The sequence below is a fragment of the Anabrus simplex genome, chromosome 8, assembly GCF_040414725.1.
Source record: "Anabrus simplex isolate iqAnaSimp1 chromosome 8, ASM4041472v1, whole genome shotgun sequence".
In the NCBI taxonomy this organism is placed as follows: Eukaryota; Metazoa; Arthropoda; class Insecta; order Orthoptera; family Tettigoniidae; genus Anabrus; species Anabrus simplex.
This window is the reverse complement of record NC_090272.1, coordinates 130,443,571-130,467,828: the sequence shown is the minus strand read 5'-3', so window position 1 is coordinate 130,467,828 and position 24,258 is coordinate 130,443,571. Positions and strand designations below refer to the sequence as shown.

Genomic DNA, 24,258 nt, shown 5'->3' with positions numbered 1-24,258 from the left:
CAAAAACTGAAGATGTTAGAGTTGTGATAACTGGTATTTAGAAAATCCTTTACTATTAAAGAAACAAGTATTTTTTTCCGGAAAATTCACTTAAGGCGGGAGGGGGGCATGGGTGAAGGGAAGTGAAAGAAAAGTGAATTTTTTTTATGGGGATACTTATAACTCAAAACTGAAGGTAACAGACGTGAACGTTGGTATTTGGAATCCCTTTTAAACATAAAGGAAAACAACTTATCTTTTGGAGGGTGGAGGGGAAATCAACTTAACGGCAGTGGAGTGAAAAGGGAGTTGAGACCAATTGATTTTACTGTTCATAATGTACTACTAGATTCTAATCGTAAACCGATCAATTTTAATCTTTCCTGGGTTCATTTTCAAGAGCCATCTTTTCCTTTGGAGAACTTAAAGTTAGATAACAGTAGATTCTCCTTGCATAAAAATAAAAATGTAAACACATTTGAAATAAACTATAGGAATGATATTGACCATGCAATTGTTCACCTCTATAATAAGGTCAATAATACACGGAAGTATATCATTCGTATCGCCAGAAATCCTGCGCACTTGCCTACGCACGACAATGGTACTGGTCACATTGTCAGCAATGACAATGGCAGCAGATGTAATTTACCGCCAAGTAGCGATCTTGCCTCTTTCTGCGCGGTCTAGAACAGCAATAATAATAATAACCTAAATTCAACTAATAATACCGTATTTACAGTACTCGTGTATTAGACCACCCCACCCGGCTTTTCGAGACGAAGGAAATGAAAAAAAATTCGCCTATAAGACACCCCAACGTAATTCGTCACAGAACGACGATTCCACTTCGAAGTGGGTACAAGTCTTATTGCAGCTCAGATGACATTGCACAAATTTGTGAATAGTTTAGTCCGTACAACCTACGCAATGAAAACACGTCGAATTCATGCAGTACACCTTTGTTTCGTAGTTAAGAAATGTCCACCTCTGTAGTGTAGGTCTACTGCAGCTCTGATGACGTTGCACAAATAGATGAATAGGCCTAGCTTTGTGTCCAACCCGCGCATTGCAAGCATGCATCAGTCATGCTATAAGTCTGTTTTGTAGTTAATACTGTCTGCCAGCATAATGGTTAGCACAATTAGTTGCTGTTTTCGGGGGTCTGACTTTGGCAGGAAGGTTGATAAGCAGTAAAAGCAGTGCATGTAACTCCCCTCCACTGGGGATGTGTCTAAGAAGAGCTGTACCACCTCGGGATGAGGAAACGAGTTTACTTTAGTTGAGAAATATTCGCGGTTGTTGCTCTTTATACAGCAGGCGAGATCATTAACAAAGGGGTTGTTGTATATCTCGTAACTCGGGCCAATATAGGTATATATTTGGAGAGAAGTAAGTTCAAAACGTGATGAAAGCTATCCAGTTAAAACGATTGTTTTACCCGCCAACGTACCTAATAATAATAATAATAATAATAATAATAATAATAATAATAATAATAATAATAATAATAATAATTTTATGTCCCCACGTACTTTAAATGATTTTCAGGGACGCCAAACAAAACATACTAGGGTATGCGTTAATAAAAAAAGGAGACAACGAACGTACGTAATTAAACACTATGACAATAAAATGCATTACCGCCACACCGGTAGATATACATACACTATGCGGTGTATTTTCCTGTTATTTTTATTCTTTCCATCAAGGAACTTTTGGCACTATCAGGGTGATAATATACCTAACCTAAATAATGTGGACTGTCTTATATCATGGACAGCTGTTTACGTAAATCCAGATGTGATAAATGTAGAGAACAAGCATGAAATGTACTTAAAAACAGGGTCGTCTGTGTTTCAACAACTGCAGTTATCAAAAGAATGTTTCCAGTTACTATGTATTACATTCGGAAGTACAACTCATAACATATGCTAGTTATCAGCTGATGGTTTGGCATGCCTTCTACAGCACGGCTTTATTCGGAAGGAGTGACTTCTGCTACATATATACCAACTGGGAATATCAGAGACTATCTCCAGAAACCATTTGGGAATAGATTTACACTGTTTAGACTGTATAGACGGGAACGAAATTATTTTTCAAAGGTTCAAAAAGACGGGACCTCGTATGCTCTCGACTGCAGTGCATGGCTCAAAGAGAATGAAACATGGCTGACGTGACTGGCCAGATGGCAGTGAAGATGTCACTTGAATTGCTGACACACTGGTAGCAGGGCAAGGAAGTAGGCGGCGCAAGGCGATAATTCAAATGAAAGCAGTGATCAGGTTTACTGTAGGGTAGGCCTACTGCTTAACTGAAAGAGACAAATGACTGGCCATTAAGTCCTATTGTATCAATATTTTAATTATATGATAACATGATACCCTTATCCCTTTTTTCTACGGGGTCGAGTATGAAGTGAGACGAATCTTCATTGCGAGTTTTTACGACCGTATGCCCTTTCTGACGTCAACCTCACCAGAGGAATTAATGAGATGTAACGAAAGATGTGATATGAGTAATTAAAACGGACTTTTATGTGTACCATAGGCCTAAAAGTCGTGTTCACCGTTTATTGTCTTTTTTACGTTTAGAAATACTGCCTTCCGACGAAAACAGCCAGTATAACTTAAACACATTCTAAGTTTGTTAAATAATAATTAATAAATAATAATTAAATAATTAAATAATAGCAGCCCTGAAGATGGTTTTCCGTGGTTTCCCCATTTTCACACCAGGCAAATGCCAGGGCTGTACCTTGATTAATGCCACGGCCGCTTCCTTCCCAGTTCTAGCCCTTTCCTGTCCCATCGTCGCCATAAGACATATCTGTGTCGGTGCGACGTAAAACCAATAGGAAAAAAAAATACAGAATGTTTACACGTACAATTTATAGCTCTTTATAGCCTAGAAGTCATGTGTTTGCTGCACAAAATTTTGAGGTTATCGCATATTGGACTCCCTTTACTATTTTTGGCTGTAAAAGTGGGGGAAAAGGGGGTCTAATACTCGAGCAAATACGGTAATAACGTTCTGGACCGTTGCCAAAATGTGCGGACCGCGCTGGAAACGGGTCCTGGCCGGGTAATGACTACGAATGCAGTCCAGCCGCAGGTTCAGTACCACCAAGGCACCCAAGACAACACCATGCTGGATCTCTTCAAGGATTTGATTCATATTAAAAATGCTTATAGGAAAAGATAGCAAAGATTTAGGGACCCAACTGACCGGGCAGAATACCTGGAGCTAGCCTGGGAACTATGAAATCAATTGCTGGAAAAAAAAGACTGAAAAATGGGAGGAACTTTGCTGTCAGATCACAAATTTTAGCAGATTATATATAAAATGTTAAGCATTCAATTTCAAATTTTAGTATAATACCATAGCGAAGCACGGGTACCATGCTAGTAATTCATATAAAATTACTGCTAGAAGAAATCTCAACATATCTCTATCAAAAAAACAAACATAATAAAACTATTCATGACGACACAAACTCCCCTCCCACGTCTTCACCAGTGCTGCCTTACCCCTCCTGTCTCTACATCTTCTCCTTAACAGCTGCCTGACACACTCAGTCAGTCTCTGGCAAAACAAATGTAATACCGCTAAATGTTTGCCTTTACAACTCCCTAAAATAAAAACAGAATTTATTTTATTTCTAAACTCCTCAATAAATATTTTAGAACAAATCCTTCAAGTTCAACCGTCAAACTATACATCCGTACAACAGTCAAACAATACTGAGTTTCCCTTGCGAGGATTACAAAAAAACAAACTCAAAATCCAACAAGACGATAATAGTAAGAACAAATAAACAACTTCCAAGAAAAGATTTTAATTCAACAAATTTTAAATGCCATCATAACTCATCATATTTTATAAAATGTAATACCATTAGCATAAGACATGTTATACAAGAGCTGAGCATTGGGAGGCAGTTCAAGGAAGACAATAGTGTTATACATTTGTGGTATTTCATACTTTTTAAATACTTTTTGTGTCTTTGTCATGTATTTGCTATGTATTTTGGAATATGTATCTTCTATAAGCAGTGTATGTCCCCAACGAGGGATGAAACAAGTACTTTTAAGATAATTATTTGAAACATTTATTTCTTTTAAAGATATCCAACATATGATATTGAAAAGGATAGACTCTTCTCAATGACTTATCTTATTTCAAACAAGAGGATTTTGAAAGAAAGTTATCATCTGCGACAGCAAATTTTTGGGTGTCAAAAATTTAGTTTCCGAAGGAAACCATAATTTAATTTCATTGATTGCAAATGTTAAAAACATTCAAGCTCCTTACACCTTTCAATTGTGAAATTACCAGTGTTCGCCCCAGTATGGCAGTGGGCTCATCAGCTGGGTTGCCACACCTTTCCAACACCTTTCAAACACCACAGCAGCCCTCCTTAGAAGGACAATGCAATGACGGTGCACTAGGGGAAGTATGTACCTTCACTTGAACAGCTGGTAATTTTGTGATTGAAAAGGCCTAAAGAGCTTGAAAGTTATTAATTTTTGTGTGGTTGAGTGTAGATTGCATATAATTTTTATTTCTAACCACATTTTTTTTTTTTCAAAAACCTTTATTTACTTCATAAACTTTGCCTTTGCTGGTGAGACGTAATGTTTAGAGTGCACTATGTCTTCTGGTATGAACTAGAACAAATTTCTTTCATTTTGCTGTCTGTCTCAGTCTCGCCCTTGGCGAGTGATTAAGGTAAGAGCGATGCTAGTAATGCTGTTCTTTATGCAGCCAGTCCCCGTTATGAAACGTGTGAAAATGCCGCTCATAGGGTCTGTTGGAGTGTATATTTCTGCGGTCTTGGCAGACTGATGTGCAACAGCAACCTCTGGCTGAGTGAGGAAAGCAACAGAAAACTTCCTCAATCCTCGTTTCCCTTACATGTCTTTTCAATGTCTCCCAAATGACAGCTGATGGCAGAGCTATTGAGGATCCGATCAACCTTTGGGCTGCCTACTCAATGTACATACTTCATAAACATCAACAAATGTTGACTATGTTACCTACAGAATAATAGAGTTAACCCGTTAAGTGGGGAGGTCATAAAAGAGGAATTCCTGCATAGTGGGGAATCATTTTCAGTAAATTTTTTCTTTAGAAAAGAAATAGTTTTTGCTAACCTACACCCGCTTAAATATTGTATTATGTTAAAATTAGCATAAAATTATACGTTGCGGTGTAAATTGTGTTATTATTTACAATTAAAACGATTTTTCAATTCATCCAGTGTCAGTGCAAAAATTGCTTATGTGCCATTTCATATTTACTCCGATTCGGAGTATTATTTGTGTTGCTTATATTAATTCAAAGTTGAAATGCGTAATGCACAAATAAAAAAGTATCATATACTCCAAATAATACAGACATATTCACTCAAATATCACATTTTCCTGAAATAAAATAGAAAAATTTACTCACCACGTAGGCCTATAACTTGCCATTGAAGAGGGCAGCGAGTAATCCACGAGTTCATTCATCACAATTTTGTCACCACATTACACAAAATTACACTACACTGTTCAACACTATTTACACTAATTATTTACACACAATAGCTATAACAAATGACTGGAGAAAAATTGAAAAGAACTATTTCAGGATGGTCACTGATAGTTGCCGGCACGCAGAATGTACAGCGGTCACCGAGTGTAGACTACGATCTTCTCAGATTCCCCGAGTATGGAACCTGAGACTCGCTGGCATATTTTCAATGCTCATACTTCAACTGTATGGTATAGCCTGAAGCAAGGAGAGGGGCACAAAGCGACATTGCATACTACACAACAATACTGAGTGTCCCGCCGCTGGCCTTTCGCCACGCAAACAACGCATCTCTTATTTGCGTGCAGTCTTGATTTCGAGGCTGGATTGAAATCTGGAAAATGCCTTCCCGAGAATCGAGTTGACAAGTCAACGGGTGCGGGTCTCACTGATCGAATTGGCAAGGCTGCGTTAGGGGTAGCGTTCGCATACTTCTGAAATAGTTTCTGCACAATTTGAATACGAAACTCCAGCTGAGTGAATTTACCGCCGTGTTTCTTGTATATCACAAAAGCATTGAACACTGTTATATCTAGTAGGTGTCTAAAAATCTTGTGGTAATATTTCTTCATTCTTTTTCTCGCCATACTGTATGACACGATACATTGGTCCGATAAGTCCACCCCTCCCATTGGGTCATTGTACTCAATACATACGACCGGCTTCTCTGTTTTCTCCTTTCTTGTTTACAACAGTGCGCATTTCCGCGTCATGAATACTACTCAGCATGCAGACGTCTCTCTTGTCTTTCCACTTCAAGGCCATGAGTTTGTTCTTACAGGCAAAAGCCACCTCCCCTTTTTTCAGCTTTTTCCCCATGACGTCCTTCGGAAGATTTTTTTCTGTTAGATTTTACAGTGCCGACAGCGTCTGTCTGAAACTCATTGAGCTGATCGAAGAGTTCCGGGCTACTGTAATAATTGTCAAGAGCTATGAGATATCCCTTATTTAGAAGAGGTTCAGCTAGAGCAAACACTACTTTTGAGGGCTTGGTATACTGAGAAATATTTACCCCACAAACCTCATTTACTAGCTCAGTTTCCTTGCCCGTGTACCACAGGATATTCCACACATATCCTGTTTTAGCCTCACATAATTTAAAAGATTCCATCCCGAAACGAGCTTTCTTCTTCGGAATGTACATTTTCCACCCCAAGCGACCTTTCCAAAGGAGTAAACTTTCGTCAATTGATAGACGATCATCTGGTAAATAGGACATTTTAAATTTTGATACAAGAATGTCTAGAACTGGCTTCACTTTGTAGAGTTTTGGGGATACTTGCCGATCGTAAGCCTCATTATCTGAGAAATGTAAAAATTTCAGTAGAAGGAAAAAACGTTTCTCGGACATGGTCTCGTAAAACACGGGCGTAGCAAACAATCTATTACGTGAAAAATAATGAGACAGCTTCGGCTTTTGAATTATACCCTGAAGAAGAAAGATCCCAAATAAAAGTTTTATTTCTTCCTTGTTAGTAGGAACCCAATCCCTCTCCCTGCTTCTCCTTTTCATTTTAGCTGTTCCTATACTAGCTTGTATTGACTGCTGAGCGTACAGATTAGTTTGCTCTGCAATAAGTTCGCACAGTTCATCGTCAATGAAATACTCAAATATTTCGTCCGGTTCTTTTTTATTTAAAAGTTCGCCCTGAATTCCACTTTGATATGTAGCTGGAAATCGGGCTCTCCTACATCCCCTTACATCCCAGTCATTAGGCGGAGTAGGAGGCAAATCACTCTCACTTTCTGACTCGCTACTCTCATCGGAGCTCGAACTCGACACCTGTCAGCGGCATCTAGGCAACAGGCCTACTCTGACGGAAGCACTCGTGCTTGGAGCATGTAATAGCGGGATAGTTTCACCATTACTACCTAAACTAGAATCACTGCAACTATCTTCCTCACTGAGCTCAAGAATATCCCGTATATCATCACTCGGAAGATCTACAATTCTTTTGGACATGTTGACTACAAATAGGAAACGCTACATGTAGAATTAAAACAATAAATCACAAGATAAATTTATATACCAACAAAACAACTTATGAGAGCTGAAAACATTCACACCGGGACACGAAATACTACGCTCGTCGCGGCACACCGACTGAGCTTCTCGCCAAGCGCCACATAGGTTGTTCTTGCGCTACGCAGCTATGTAGCAGATAAGAGGATTCCTAGACGAGAACTGCTTAGATACACGAAGGTGAAAAAAAATCTGTCAGATGACAGCACCTCTCGGAACATACAGAGAAAGTTTCAAACCTACCGCTTGTTTCGTAACGGAGATAAAAAATAAAAACTTTCCGCGCTTCACATGACGCGCGCCCACCATCGGGCTCGCTCAAGCCGCGTCACCTGAAGCGAGCCCCACTCTACGGGTTAAAGTATTTAAATATGGCTGAACTGCCTATAAATTCAGCCAATCTATATGCATTCTCTTTCTGAACTCAAACTTAATCATGCAACACTATGTGATAATAAAATGAAAGTAAAACTACCACTAATGCTTATTCTACGTTAAAATACGTACCATCTGGGCACATCTGCAGCATCCAAATGCATAACACGATGATTTCGTAACTGAGCAGCCTGTTTGAAGCACTTGCCACAGTCTGAACAACTAAAGGGACGCTTGTCACCATGGATTCTAATGTGATTGTCCAGACCAACTGCTGTTGCACTCTTGTATTTGAGACATACTGGACAAGTGAGAAGCCCAGCATCTATATCATGCACCTTCCAAAGATGGAGAGCACAGTTACGCCACCGTTCAAAGGGATTCTGGCACTTGCAGCAAATGAATTCTCTGAGTTTTCCTTCAACATGACAGGATTTATGTACATCTAGATCTTTTTCAGAGCTGAATTTGTACTGACATCCACGAACTGCACACCTGAAATAAAATGAACACTTCAGCCTAATATTTTTTTAATACTGTGAAATATTACATTTAATAACAAAAATTTACAAATAATTCCCTGTCTGAAATAAGTAACATGGAGTAATTCATAATGGAAACTGACAGTTCAAACTCTGCCAGTAACAGTAATCAAAGAAATACTGATATTTATTCTTATCCTTACTCTTCCCTCGTCTGAACATGGAGCGATTACTGCTGACATCAAATTAGAAGGTACCCTCCTAATCATATTATTCCATGAAGTCATTTGATTCTTCCCTTGCCAAATACTTCATTATTTCCAGTCAAATTTCATTTGCACTTACTGCTGACTCTTTAGTGTTAATGCCTATTATGGAAAACAAATAATTCTAGATTACTTAATTATTCAAGCTTTTTTTTCCCTTCTTACCTTCGACTATATTTAATTAAAACTGTATAAAATATGCTCAACTCTAACTGCTGCAGAATTCTCTGGCACACTATATTCCTTGGATGTGTAATTAAATTTGTTTTTATAAACAATTGTTCACACTGCATGATATGTGAGAGAGAACTTACGAAAGTCTTTCCTTGCACTGACAAACTATTCTGTAGTATCTGGTGGTATGATATTTCTATCAAATTGGAATTTTGAAGAAAATTTCTTTTACAAAATTACATTGCATAATAAGTGGAAAGAATTTGCAAAAGCCATTCCTTGCACTGGCAAGCCATTCTGTAGTCCCTGGCAGTATGATATTCCAATAATATTTTTAAAAACTTCCTTTAAAACAATAATTTTACACAATTACAAGTTCAAATAGGTCCAATACTAAGAAATGTCAGAAGGCTACTAGAAATGACGTACTGCGGAAATGCTACACTCGCAGTGAGTGGAAGTATGAACTTGCAAAAATATGATTTCTGCAGAGCAAGGCACCCGGTGCTGTGCATATAGGCGACCACAGCAGCGGAAGAGTTACGTGTAAGGCACAGGATGAGAACGTGCTGAACATGTTTGGGGTCACATTTTCTGCATAGTATGTTTTAACTTCTCTTTTCCTTGCATAGTTTAAGAGTATGACCCTTTTCATTTGTTTCTCTTTCCTCACAAATTCTATTTTTCATTAGCCTTTTTAATATTTTCAGTCTTCCAGCTATTGTATTGGAATGCATTTCTATATGTCATTAAAATGAGTTCTGGAAATGTTTAAGGTAACAACTGTCTTAATTTACAGTAATTTGTGTGGTTAATGTTGTAACTTTAACATTTGTTAGTCTGAATCATTTCAAGTTCTAGTGCAGGTGATTAATAAGTGCACAATTCTTAAAGAGTGTGGATAATCATTCCTCCAATAAGCTTATTTTTGAATCCCCATCTTTCATGCTTTTCACACTGTTAGATGAAGTCTGTAGAAAATTGGCAAGAGCTTTCCCATAATGATCATTACCTGATTATGTAATGATGAATGTTATCCTGCCATTCCCACTAACAGAGATGGAGTGGTAGTATGTAGGCTACTGTGACTGCATTCCAGTAACAAATCCAATAGCTTTCAGGCTTCCAGGCATCTGCTATTTATGTTTGAGTGTTTTGCTTTTGATACCATGAAATTTGGGATTCCCGAATATGCCTCACTATATAGAGAACTGCTTCATCAGACACTATCGGAGGAGTATCATCAGGATGTAACACACCACTGGGAGAGCCTCAAGACCACTATTCGGGATGCTTGCAAAGAAACGATGGGTTATAAGACCAAGAAACATCAAGATTGGTTTGGTGAAAATGATGAGATTGAAGCATTGATATCAGAAAAGAGAAAAGCCTTGCAAGTGTGGTGAAAGGACATGAACTGCCTCGAAAGAAAGAAGCCTTTTGTCTTGCCAAAGCAAATCTCCAAAGAAGAACCCATATGCTCAAGAATGCTTGCTGGACAGCCAAAGCAAAAGAGCTGCAATATCTAGCAGACAAAGATTCGAGACAATTCTTCCAAGCCTTTGGTAGAATGGAAAGAGAATTTCCCGAATCAGGAATCAGTTGATGAACAGGTGTATGACTCAATAGAACAAGCACCCTCAAAGAACAACTTGGCTCCCTACCAACATTGGATGGTTAAGCGTGCTGTTAATCAAACAAGGTGACACAAGGCCACCGGTCTTGATGGTATACCTGCGGAAGCTCTCATAGAAGGTGGTGAGGAACTCCTACGACACTTACATGAATTGATTGTTAAAATTTAGAACACTGAAGAAATGCCTCCCGAATTCAGAGATAGTCTTATAGTTCCAATATTTAACACAGGTGATCGAACAGACTGTAATAACTATCGGGGAGTATCATTACTGTCTTCCTTGGGAAAGCTTATTGCTCGAATTTCGGCAAACTACCCTTAGTGGAAAAAATACTAGCAGAGCCAGTGTAGATTCAGGCCTTCTAGAGGAACCACGGATATGATATTCACAGCTCATCAGCTTCAGAAAAAATGCAGAGAACAAAATAGACCTCTTTATATTGTCTTCATTGATCTCGCTAAGGCATTTGATTATGTAAACCGTGATGCTTTGTGGAAGATTTTAGGATTGTATGGTTTTCAACAGGAAACTTGAAACTGTTCTACGCTGGTATGATGGCAGCTGTTATCGGTACCAACTCTGTCTGAGAGAAATTTCGTATCAATACTGGCGTTAAGGCTGTGTGATTGCCCCCACTTTGTTCTCATTATATATAACCGCTATTATGCAGCTAGTTAAGGGACGTTCTTCTTCCAGGAATACAGATAAATTACAGACTGGATGGGAAACTGTTTAGTTTGACCCGTCTAAGGGCGAAGACTCGTACACTTTCTACAGCATTAGTCAAGTTACAGTATGTTGACGATAATGCAGTTGTAGCTCAGTCTAAAGAAGAACTTGTGTTAATCCTGAATGCCTTTTCAACTGCATACAGAAAGATTGGTCTCAAACTGAATACCAGTAAGACAGATTCTCTATCAACCAGCTCCTGGAGAAAAACAGAGAGATCAATGTCTCCATCGACGGAGTGAGCCTTCAAGTAGTAAACTCCTTCCCTTAACTTGGCAGCATCCTCTCATCAAGTGCAAATATAGATTCGGAAATCCGATTTAGAATCAACCATGCTGGAGAATCCTTTGCCAAACTACAATCCTGAGTATTTGACAATCACGATGTCAATGCTGCAATGAAGATCCTCGTATACAATTCAGTTCCCAGCTTACTGTGTGGATCTGAATCCTGGACATGATACAGGCGGCAAATTAAAAAGTTGGAACAATACCAGCAGCGGTGTTTAAGGAGAATTTTGCATATAACCTGGCAAGATAGACACACAAATGTCAGCGTACTTGAAGAGGCACATACCACCAGCATAGAAGCCATGGGTTTAAGACGTCAGCTATGATGGACATGGCATGTAATACACATGCCCGACAATCGCATTCCCAAGCAAGTGTTTTACTCGGAGTTAACAGTGGGTAAACGTTGTTTGGGAGGTCAGAGGAAGCGATTAAGGATGTAATTAAGGCTAACATGAAGATGTGCCACACTGATATCAACAACTGGAAGACCTTAACATTCGACCGTTCATCCTGGAGATCTGTAGTTCGTCGCAGCACACTACTTTTCGAAGAAAACCGTAGGCGAATAGCGAACGACCCATGTTGACGTACACTGTCCGCTTGAAACTTCAATGAATAACTGAAAGTTACTGGTAAACAAGCCAGCTGGTATCATACTAACTATGCCACATTGCACTCTGAGCTGGACTAGCGAGGAAAGAGGGAGGAAGAACAGGAGTAGTACTTGATAAATATAAGTTTGAACATTTCAACAATTATTATGAAGGTGTTCACAGTTTTAAAAGTTTTTACACTTGTCAATAATATCCATCAATTCATAATGTACGTCCAATCTTGATCCCATTTTTAACAGTGTCAGGTATGAAGAGAGATGAATCTTCGTAATGAGTTTTTACAACTGGATGCCCTTTCCGAGATCAACCTCATCAGGAGTTAATCAGACAAAATGAATTATGTAATATATGATAGAAGGAAGGGCATACGGTCATAAAACCTCCCTATAAAGATTCATCCTGCTTCATATATGACCGCATAGATTAACGGGATAAGCATTGGGCATCAATTTTATGTATCATATTATGTATTATTTTACCTGAGATTGCAGAAGATCTGGAGAAGTTGCTGAATGGTATGAACGGAGTCTTGGGTGAGGAGTACAAAGTGAAAATAAATAAGTCCAAAACAAAAGTAATGGAGTGCAGTCGTACGAAGTCAGGTGATGCAGTAAATATTAGATTAGGAAATGAAGTCTTAAAGGAAGTGGATGAATGTTGTTACTTAGGTAGTAAAATAACTAATGATGGCAGAAGTAAGGAGGACATAAAATACAGGCCAGCACGAACAAGGAAGGCCTTTCTTAAGAAAAGAAATTTGCTCACTTCGAACATTATAGGAATTAGAAAAATGTTTTTGAAGACTTTTGTTTGGAGCGTGGCGTTGTATGGAAGTGAAACATGGACGATAACTTGCTCAGAAAGAAAGAGAATAGAAGCTTTTGAAATATGGTGTTACAGAAGAATGCTGAAGATGAAATGGATAGATCGAATCAAGAATGAAGAGATACTGAATCAGATTTGTGAGAGGAGATCGTTGTGGATGAAATTGACAAGAAAAAGAGAGAGAATGATAGGACATATCTTAAGACACCCAGCGGGCCGATGATCTGCGATGTTAGGCCCCTTAAAACAACAAGCATCATCATCATCATCACGACACCCAGGACTTGTGCAGTTGGTTTTTGAGTGAAGTGTAGGGGTAAGAAGGTAGGTGTAGACCAAGGCATGAGTATGACAAGCAGATTTTTTTTTTTTTTTTTTTTGCTAGGGGCTTTACGTCGCACCGACACAGATAGGTCTTATGGCGATGATGGGATAGGAAAGGCGTAGGAGTTGGAAGGAAGCGGCCGTGGCCTTAATTAAGGTACAGCCCCAGCATTTGCCTGGTGTGAAAATGGGAAACCACGGAAAACCATCTTCAGGGCTGCCGATAGTGGGATTCGAACCTACTATCTCCCTGATGCAAGCTCACAGCCGCGCACCTCTATGCGTATGGCCAACTCGCCCGGTGACAAGCAGATTAGAGCAGATGTAGGATGTAGCAGTTATATAGAAATGAAAAAGGTTAGCACAGGATAGGGTGGCATGGAGGACTGCATCAAACCAGTCTATAGATTGATGACTCAAACAACATGATTAAGCAAAATTAATACAAACAAAAAAAACTTGATGCTAGTCATTTATCTCTGTCAGTTGGCCTATCACATAGTAAACCTAATCATGGCTTTTGTTTGAATTAACGCCGCCTGTGCTGCCAATTTCCCCGCTGCCAGTGCTGTCATTCCAAATTAGGTCACCAAGATCCCGTTTAAAAAAAAAAAAAATTTACAATAGTTTTGTTCTCGATTAGAGTCCAAACAGTGAGAATCTATTCACAGATGGCTTCTAAAGATGGTCTCCGTATTCTCCCAATTAGTGAACGAGTAGCAGAAGCCACCCCTTTAAGAATAAAGCCATGCTGTACAAAGTGTGCCACCCACCAACTGATCGCTTGGGATGTCTGAGCAAATGTTAGGAGTTGTACTTCCAAATGTAATGCATAGTGTCTTCCTTGGATAATTGCGGCTGTTAAAAGCCACAACTTTAAATCTGAAGTATATTTGATGCTTGTCCTCTACATAAATCACACTGGGATTTACCTAAACAGCTGTAATTCAGACAGAGACTGCTTTGCTTAGGTTAGATTTGCTATCTCTAAGTGTCCCGATAATGCCAGAAGTTCCACGACGAAAAAACAGGAAAGTTTGCTTTCTGTATGGATATCTAAAGGTGTGGACGTGATGCGTTTTATCATCATAATGTTTAATTTCATACGGTCATTGCCTCCATGTTTTTATTAACTCAAAGTATGATTTGTTGGGTACATTGACGAGTAAAGCAAATGTCAAGATTGGATTGTGTTTATTACATTTTAAACCTACTTCTCCAAAAATTACCTGTATTGGCCTGACTTACAAGATATTAACCCTTTCCCGCCCACATTTTCAGTCCGCTTGGCGCCAGATTTCAACCTATTATTTAGGAAAAATTGAAGCAGAGCACACTGTTTCAGAAAAAGTTTAATATAATAAAAACTGTTGATCACAATGTATTCAAATTTTCAATAATATTAGAAAACAAACCATCACATCCATTTCCATATTCACTGAGTCAGAAGGTTGTTCGTTCAAACCTCCACCTCCTAATTCTGGTACTCGACACAAAGGTAGGCTCTATTTGTCACATTCTCATGTTGTATGAATCCCTCTTAACCAATAACCACGTGATTCTGGAAGTGGAATGTATACTGTATATCAGCTTCTATTTCCCCTGAGCAAGTGCCTTCACATTCTGTATCTACTGTATGTTTCCAGAATGTGCCCGTTTGAGTGATGCATTGATATATATGCAAGTGGCTATCTCACTGAATAGTTTGTCTCCTCCTAACATGTCAAAAATAATATATTTCTCGTAATACTTTTTCGAAATTATGGACAGGTTCAACATCATCCATATAATCATTCGGAGTAACGAAACGAAATATTTGTGTTAACTGAAATGCCGCGGCATCGCAATCAGGTCCGAATTTTCGATATCCGTTTTCACTTACATCACTGTTATCACTAAAATTATCTTCGTTGATACGTTATTCCCTCACTAAGTATTCACCTCCACCCCTAATCAATGACTCTGCGTCACTTTCGTCGCCTATATTCAGCTCAGTTTCAATATCCCCAGCATTCAATCCCGCCATGTTTACGAACGAAACAGCTGTCCCACGCTCGTGGAAGTTGAAGACCGTTTCCTAGGTGACGTCAAGACAGATTATCGCTCTTCTTTCATTTCCTAAGCCTTGTAGATCGTACTGCGTGTTCATAAATGCCTCCTAAACACTTCAAAGCCGAAGAAAACAAAAAAATATCTCAGAGCTCGCGTAAGCGTGCAGATAATGCGCTTCTGGGCGCTAAGGACCGGAAGGCAAAGTGAAGAGTAAGGCGCTTTCGGACGCTAAAGGCAGGAAAGGGTTAAACTATCACAGTGTTTATGATACCGCCTGCTATGTTAATAGCAACATCCATGAATACTTCTTTACTAAAGTAAACTTTTGTCCTCATCCCAAGGTGGTGCAGCTCTTTAACACGTTGAGTGCCAGACCAATTTTCATACGATTGTCGTCTAGTGCCGTGAGCTAATAACATTGAGTTACTCCCTGGTGAAAAAAGGTTCACAGGCTTAACCAAGCAAATGATCGCTGAAATGAGGATATATTTATGATATATTAGGTTACATTATTATGTATATTAGGTAAAATATTGCGACCCCATATGGGGTCGTATTGGTCATTACGAACTGTACACGTACACGCGCCCCCATATGGGGTCGTACTTATACAGTAGTTACTGACACGAACCTGGGTAATATTTACCTTTTCCTTTGCAGGGACGCATTAAATGCTGGTGATTATGAGAGATATGTTAGCTTGTTCATACTGGAGCCGTAAAAATGTACCATCTCCGATTTTAGGTGAGGAAATGTTTGTAAATGACGATCTTTCGATTTTAGGTTAGGAAATTTTTGTATAGAATAAATATAAAGTAATGAAAATCATGTGAATTTGGTAAATTAGGATGTAACAGAATAATATTATAAGAAGAATTAGTAGTTAAGTAATACAGAACAAGTATATAATTTAGTTTGTATAAATTTTAATTTGAGTAAGAGAACCTAGCAGCGATGATTGTGCAACATGGGAAACCAGTGACTATATCATTGAAGACGGTCATAATTTTTGCAACAGCTGGCTTAGAAACCCGGATTACAGTGGGGATTCATATGCTGAAGACAGTAACATCAATGTGGATGAATGTGCGAGATCGCTATTTGCTCTGTACTGGGTTCAAAATCACTAACTATATACTTCGTCTACATCATCATTGTCCGACTTGTTCGATATATCGCCCAGACTATCTGCACTAAATCTTTTACTGTTCGATTTACTCGTAACGACTTAAAAAAGAAAAGGAAACTAAAAGCTCTGCACACTTACATAAACAATCCGTGCGCGAGGTAGACAATGACTTTGTCACCCTACAAAGCACTTGACGTACCCATATGGGGTCGCGCCAAAACAGGAACTGAGGAATGGAAGGTGGACTATGCACGTACTTAAATAGACGACCAGCAGATGGCAGGAAGAGGCTTTATAGAGCTTCGAAACAAATACTTACTGCGCACCCAAATGGGTTCGCACAGTTCTTGAGTTAGAACGAACGTACGACCCCATATGGGGACGTGAAGTTCAAAAACTTGACTACTCTCACGTACCCAAATGGGGTCGCATGGCACTCAACGTGTTAAAGGGACACCCCGGTTTTCTGGAAATGCAACAGCTACGTAAACCATATTACCACGTACCAATTGTGACAATACAATGTTGATGGTGTATAGTGGTGGCTGACTATATACGAAAATCCGTATACGTGTATCACATTAACTGTGTTGCACAACTGATCTTGTATGACAAATGCATAGTGTGCTTAATATTTGAATGTTGGCAATAATGTGTGTTCATTGGACTGGAAAGTGTACCCCAACACTCTCGATCTGTGGACCATGGAACTTGATTTTTCTCAATGTTTCTTTTAAGACACATTTGTGTACTGACTATGGTGGACCAATTATATAATTTTCTTTTACTATACAGCCAGTACGGATCAAACTAAATATGAGATTGTTATATTGTAGCAGTCCAAGTCGATTTAGCTATGGGACACATGTGCACATCATCAAAATGGTCTTATGCATCTGGGGTCTGCCTACTTGCTAGGGGTCTCACTGTTGGGAAGACGTTAGATATTAGCGATGACTATGTTCATCTCTACTTAAATGTAATAAAGGCTTTTCAGTCTATCAAACACACAGCAAATACAATGTAAATTAAAACACTATAAACATATCTGTAAAACACACACTATCATACAAAGAATGACATGTTTCGTTCTACAAGAACATCCTCAGATTCTATCAAATCACTTACAAATGTTATTATTATTATTATGAAAAAAGCAATTTACCTTCCGTCAACATTGGAGAGGGGAGAGATGTTATTGACCTTCTCCATGTGAATGTACAGTATTGTTTACGTAGCATAAACTTGTCAATGATACAGAGATTAGTGATAACATGAAACGGTAAAGACAAAAAAATAAAATATATACAATTATTAATATAATGAAAAAAACTTACGTATTTATCTAGACTGCCGATGTTAAGTCTGTTGTCACCAAACACTATTTCAGGACTGTGGTCATGGAAAGTTTGTGGTGAGCCACGCTGCGCGTGGAGAGGGGAGGGCAAGAAAGGGAGGGGCCTTGCAGATCGATGTCGATCTCTCCTATTGGATGATTAAATCGAGTAGACTATAGAGTGGAGAGGGGAGGGAGATGTAGGGCGGAGCAGCTGGAGCGCTGTGGAACCTTCCATCAACATTGGAGGGGGAAAAGATGTTATTGACCTTTTCCATGTTAAATGTACCTTTATATAATATGGATGAATGCAAATAAATAATTTTTCAGGTGAATAAAGTAAGGGACGTTATTATTATTATTATTATTATTATTATTATTATTATTATTATTATTACGATAGAAGCAATTTAATGAGTAGGTGTTGTCAGATATTATCTGAGTAGAGAGAATAGGGGGGAATTATTTAAATGTGTACGCTCATTCAGGTTATTGGCATTAGCATTTTTTGCGATGTAAATTTCTATTGCTTCTCTTATATTCAAAGATTTACTTTTATTTTCGAAGTGTAAAATATTTAGATCAGTGTTGATGTCTGTGAAATGGTGTGAACAGTCGTAGATGTGCTCCCCGAAGGCTGAATGCCGATTATATCTGATCGCGTTTTTGTGTTCTTTGTATCTTGTATGGAAATTACGTTTTGTTTGACATATGTAGGTGGCGTTGCAGTTAGGTTCTTGGCACTTGAGTTAATACACTCCTGATTTTGAGAAAGGGTCCTTTTTGTTTAGGTTGCACCTGCTGAAGTGTCTCTGTAATATGTTATTCGTTCTAAAGGCTACTTTTAAACCTTGTTTCTTGAAAATGTTACATTCGGGGAGCACATCTAAGACTGTTCACACCATTTCACAGACATCAACACTGATCTAAAAATTTTACACTTCGAAAATAAAAGTAAATCTTTGAATAGAAAATAAGCAATAGAAGTTTACGTCGCAAAAAATGCTAATGCCAATAACCTGAATGAGCATACACATTTAAATAAATTCCCCCTATTCGCTCTACTCACATAATATCTGACAACACCTACTCATTAAATTGCTTCTATCGTAGTAATAATAATAATAATAATAATAATAATAATAATAATAATAATAATAATAATAATAATAATAATAATAATAACAATAATAATAATGATAATAATAATGTCCCTTACTTTATTCACCTAAAAATTATGAATTTGCATTCATCCATCTATATATATAAAATAACTTGTCCTGACTGACCGACTGACTGACTGATTCATCATCGCCGAGCTAAAACTACTGGACATAAAGAAATGAAATTTTGGGCAAAGATTCATATTAAGATGTAGGTGCTCGCTAAGAGAGGATTTTTGGATATTCCTTCGCTAAGCGGGTGAAAAGTGGGGTGAAATTTTAAAATGAATGTATCTATATCTCAAAACTTTTAAAGTTTATAGATGTAAAAATTGGCATTGAGAATCTCCTTTAAAAATAAAGAAACACGTATTTTTTGTTTTCGGAAAATCCCAATGGGAAGGGTGGAAAAGGGTGAAAAAGGGGTTGAATGCCTTTAATGAGGCTACTTATATTTCAGAACCTGAAGATATTACAGACCTGAAAATTGGTATTTGGGATCTACTTTAAAAATAAAGAAGCAGGTATTTTTTCGTTTTTGGAAAATCCAAATAATGGGGGGTGAAAAGGGGGATGAATTTTTAAAATGAGTGTGTCTACATCTTAAAACTTTAAAAGTTTACAGATGTAAAAATTGGTATTTAAAATCACCTTTAAAAATAAAGGAACACGTATTTTTTGTTTTGTGTAAATCCCAATAGGAGGGGTGTAAAAGGGTTGAATGCCTTTAATGAGGATACATACTCAGAAACTGAAGATATTACAGAACTGAAAATTTGTATATGGGATCTCTTTTAAAAATAAAGAAACGCGTATTTTTTGTTTTTGGAAAATCCAATTAATGGCGATTAAACAGGAGTGACAAATTGGGGTGAATTTTTCGAAAGACTATATCTACAGAATGTCTGAGAAACGTAAAATATTACAGATGTAAAAAGTGGGTATTTGGAATTTCCTGTAAATGTAAAGAAACATAGTTGATTTTTGTTTTGTTTTGGAAAATCCCCTTAAGGGGAAATAAGAAGGGGTGAAATTTTAAAATGAGAATTTCTACAGTATATATCAAAAAACTTAACATGTTACAGAAGTGAAAATGGTATTTTTTTATCTCTATTAAAAATAAAGAAACGTGTATTTTTAGTTTACGGAAATACCACTTGGGTGGAGGGGCGGGGGTGTAAAAGTGACAAAATGGTGTTGATTTCTTTTAATTAGGCTACTGATATCTCAAAAATGAAGATGTTACAGACGTGAAATTTGATATTTGGAATCTGCTTTAAAAGTAAAGACACGCGTATTTTCGGAAAATCCAATGAAAGAGGGTGGGTGAAAGAATTGAAAAATTAATTAACTTAATTGTATGAGAATACATACATATAATAAATATAAAGTTGTTACAAAACGTGAAAATTGGTATTTGGATTTCCTTTAAAAACAAAGAAAAACGCTTTGGGGGGGGGGGGGACCATCTTGAGGGGTGGGAGTGAAAAGGAGTTGAATTCCTTTCAGAAGGACACATAAATCAAAAACTGAAGAAGTTAGAGTCGTGATAATTGGTATTTAGAAGATCCTTTACTGTTAAAGAAACAAGTAATTTTTTGCCGGAAAATTCACTTAGGTGGGGGGGGGGGAGGGAGAGGAGGTTAAAGGAAGTGAAAAAAGTGAATTATTTTTATGGGGATACTTATATCTCAAAACTGAAGGTAATAGACGTGAACATTTGTGTTTGGAATCTCCTTTAAACATAAAGAAACACGCCTTCTTTTAATTTTTCTTTGGGCGGGGGGGGGGGGGGGCGGGCGGTAAATAAACTTAACGGCAGTGGGGTGTAAAAGGAGGTGAGACCAATTGATTTTACTGTTCATAATGTACTTATAAGGAGCCTCCATTACTCAGGCGGCAGCGCGCCGGCCTCTCACACCTGGGTTCCGTGGTTCAAATCCCGGTCACTCCATGTGATATTCGTGCTGGACAAAACGGAGGTGGGACAGGTTTCTCCGGATACTCCGGTTTTCCCTGTCATCATTCATTCCAGCAACACTGTCCAATATTTCATTTCATTTGTCATTCATTGCCCATTGCCCCAGAGGAGTGCTTCGGCAGCCGGCACAATTCCTATTGTCGCCGCTAGAGGGGGCTTTATTCATTCCATTCCTGACCCTGTCGAATGACACGAAACAGGCTGTAGATTTTCGATGTACTTATTCTGATCATAAACCGATCATTTTTAATCTTTCCTGGTTTCGATTTCAACAGCCATCTTTTCCTTCGGAGAATGTTCTTAGATTACAGTAGACTCTCCTGGCATAGAAATAAAAATTTAAAAACATTTGAAATAAACGACAGGAATGAGATTGACTGTAAAACTGTTCACCTCTATAATAAGGTCAAAAATGCACGGAAGTATGTCGTTCGTATCGCCAGAAATCCCGCACAATTGCCTACGCGCGACAATGGTGCTGGTCACTTTGTCAACAATGACAATGGCAGGAGATGTAATTTACAGCCAAGTAGCGGTCTTGCATATTGCAGTGGGGTCAGAACATCTAATAATAATAATAATAATAATAATAATAATAATAATAATAATAATAATAATAATAATGTTCTGGACCGTCGTCAAATTGTGCGGACCACGCTGGAAACGGGTCCTGGTCTGGTAATGACTACGAATACAGTCCGGCCGCGGGTTCAGTACCGCCAAGGCACCCAAGACGACACCACGCCGGATCTCCTTCAGGATTTGATCCATACTAAAAATGCTTATAGGAAAAGATGGCAAAGATTTAGGGACCCATCTGACCGCGTGGAATACCTGGACCTAGCGCAGGAAGTACGAAATCGATTGCCGGAAAGAAAGATTGAAAAATGTGGGGAACTTTGCCGTAATCTTTCAGAAAACGAGTCGGATCGCGAATTTTGTCGGATTCTCTCAGAAAACGAGTTAGATAGCGAATTTCGGAGGATTATATATAAAACGTTAAGCATTCAATTATAAATTTCAGTATAATACCGTAGCGAAGCACGGGTATCTTGCTAGTATTACATAAAGGTACATTCACATAGAGAAGGTCAATAACATCTCTCCCCTCTCCAATGTTGACGGAAGGTAAATAGCTTTTTCATAATAATAATAATAATAATAATAATAATAATAATAATAATAATAATAATAATAATAATAATAATAATAATAATAATAGTAATAATAATACCGTTCCTTACTTTATTCACCTATTAAAAAAAATTTGCATTCATCCGTATTACATACAGGTACAATTAACATGAAATAAGTCAATAACATCTTTCCCCCCTCCAATGTTGATGGAAGGTTCCACAGCGCTCCAGCCGCTCCGCCCTACATCTCCCTCCCCTCTCCACTCTATAGTCTACTCGATTTAATCATCCAATAGGAGAGATCGACATCGATCTGCAAGGCCCCTCCCTTTCTTGCCCTCCCCTCTCCACGCGCAGTGTGGCTCACCACAAACTTTCCATGACCACAGTCCTGAAATAGTGTTTGGTGACAACAGACTTAACATCGGCAGTCTAGATAAATACGTAAGTTTTTTCCATTATATTAATAACTGTATATATTTTATTTTTTTGTCTTTACCGTTTCATGTTATCACTAATCTCTCTATCATTGACAAGTTTATGCTACGTAAACAATACTGTACATATATAAGCTTATTTGTAAGTGATTTGATAGAATCTGAGGATGTTCTTGTAGAATGAAACATGTCATTCTTTGTATGTTAGTGTGTGTTTTACAGATATGTTTATAGTGTTTTAATTTACATTGTATTTGCTGTGTGTTTGACAGACTGAAAAGCCTTTATTACATTTAACTAAGTCAACACTGAAAAACATGGCTTCATTTTTAACGAATCATCTCTACTTAACGCTCCATTGTTTTTACATGAGAAGAGATCTTAATCTCCACATCTTGTTATCATACGAGCATGAGATGTTTAACTGTAAGTTAAAATGAAGAATAAGACTACTGGAAATCTAAAGGAACATGTCCTGAACACTTTATAATGCTTTCCATGTGAATTTGAAATTATCATGAATAGAATCATAACTTACCTAAAACGTGCTGCAGTCTTCTGAGCTTGCCAAAGTTCTTTCTGTGAGAGATGAACTTCACTTCTGTTACTCTCAGAAGGACCTGGTTGAGCTGTATCTGCATTTTCTTCATCCTGCACACTTTCCATTTCTGTTTCTTGAATGTCAAGGAACACCATTTCATGAACCTACAAGCATAGAAATATCCCCAAACATAATCTACTGCACTTCCTAATTCAATGTTTTGTTTTATTATAAGTAATTTGTTCACTAATATAGTATTGTTTGAAATGAACTTGGTCTGAGCTTTGTACATAGAATGTACTTAAACTTGGAAAGAATGATACACAGTATATAAAGCCTCATTGTTTGCAAAGAAAGTAAATTTCCTAAAAAAAAATTAATACTGATACACCAGAAACAGATTACTGTAAAATGCTAGTGAGGTAAGGCACCAAACTACTACTACTATTATTCTTTTGTCACTTTTGTCACACCCTTGATGGGCTGTGTTGCAACTGTCATGTTTTACAGCCAGATGCTCTTGCTGACACCAACCCTAAGTGAATGAATATAAATTCATTAATGCATATTTCTGTGGTATATGGTAGTGTTCTGTGATGTTTGAATATGAAGAAATGTATATTGACAAACCCAAAACACCAGTCCCTAGCCAGGGAAATTATCTACACATAGTTAAAAATCACAAACCTAGCCAATAATCATACCTAGGACCCACCGAACCAAAGGCCACAATGTTGAGCATTCAGACAAGAAATCAGATGTGTGAATCTAAATGATTGCCATTAAAACTTTCTTCAACTTAATCCTGTTATTTTTCAACAATATTCAGTAATGGTACTTGTTTTACAGCTTCAATCTACAAATTAAATCAATCTAGACAAGAAATTCTTAATTTCACTGAAATGTATGTCCTATTAAGACTGCAAAAGGAAATTAATACTGACTTTCACATTCTGCAGTAGAAACTGAAAGAGTAAAGCAAACTACTTTTCAAGAGAAATTCATTCAATCATTTATTTAGCTTCCACAGACTATGTTAAAAATTAAATAACTGGAAAGGAGGTTCAACCTATTCAATACTCAAAAGAAAGAAACGTAGCAATCACATTTCTATTTGAATGGGACCGGTTTCGACCTTAGTCTAGGTCATCATCAGCCATAAAAAACATGTAAAATGTTTAA

General features: G+C 37.8%; 1 protein-coding gene across 4 annotated transcripts in view; it reads right to left on the bottom strand.

Annotated features, from left to right (window-relative positions):
• Positions 1-24,258, bottom strand: part of LOC136878888 (gastrula zinc finger protein XlCGF26.1) — a 222,971-nt gene that overhangs the window by 93,152 nt on the left and 105,561 nt on the right. For all 4 annotated transcript variants that reach the window (XM_067152466.2, XM_068228849.1, XM_068228850.1 and 1 more), the window contains exons 7-8: positions 23,074-23,240; positions 8,090-8,452 (exon numbers count right to left, since the gene is read on the bottom strand). In XM_067152466.2, the coding sequence (XP_067008567.2) occupies positions 8,090-8,452; positions 23,074-23,240 (530 nt within the window). The remainder of the gene's footprint in view (positions 1-8,089; positions 8,453-23,073; positions 23,241-24,258) is intronic.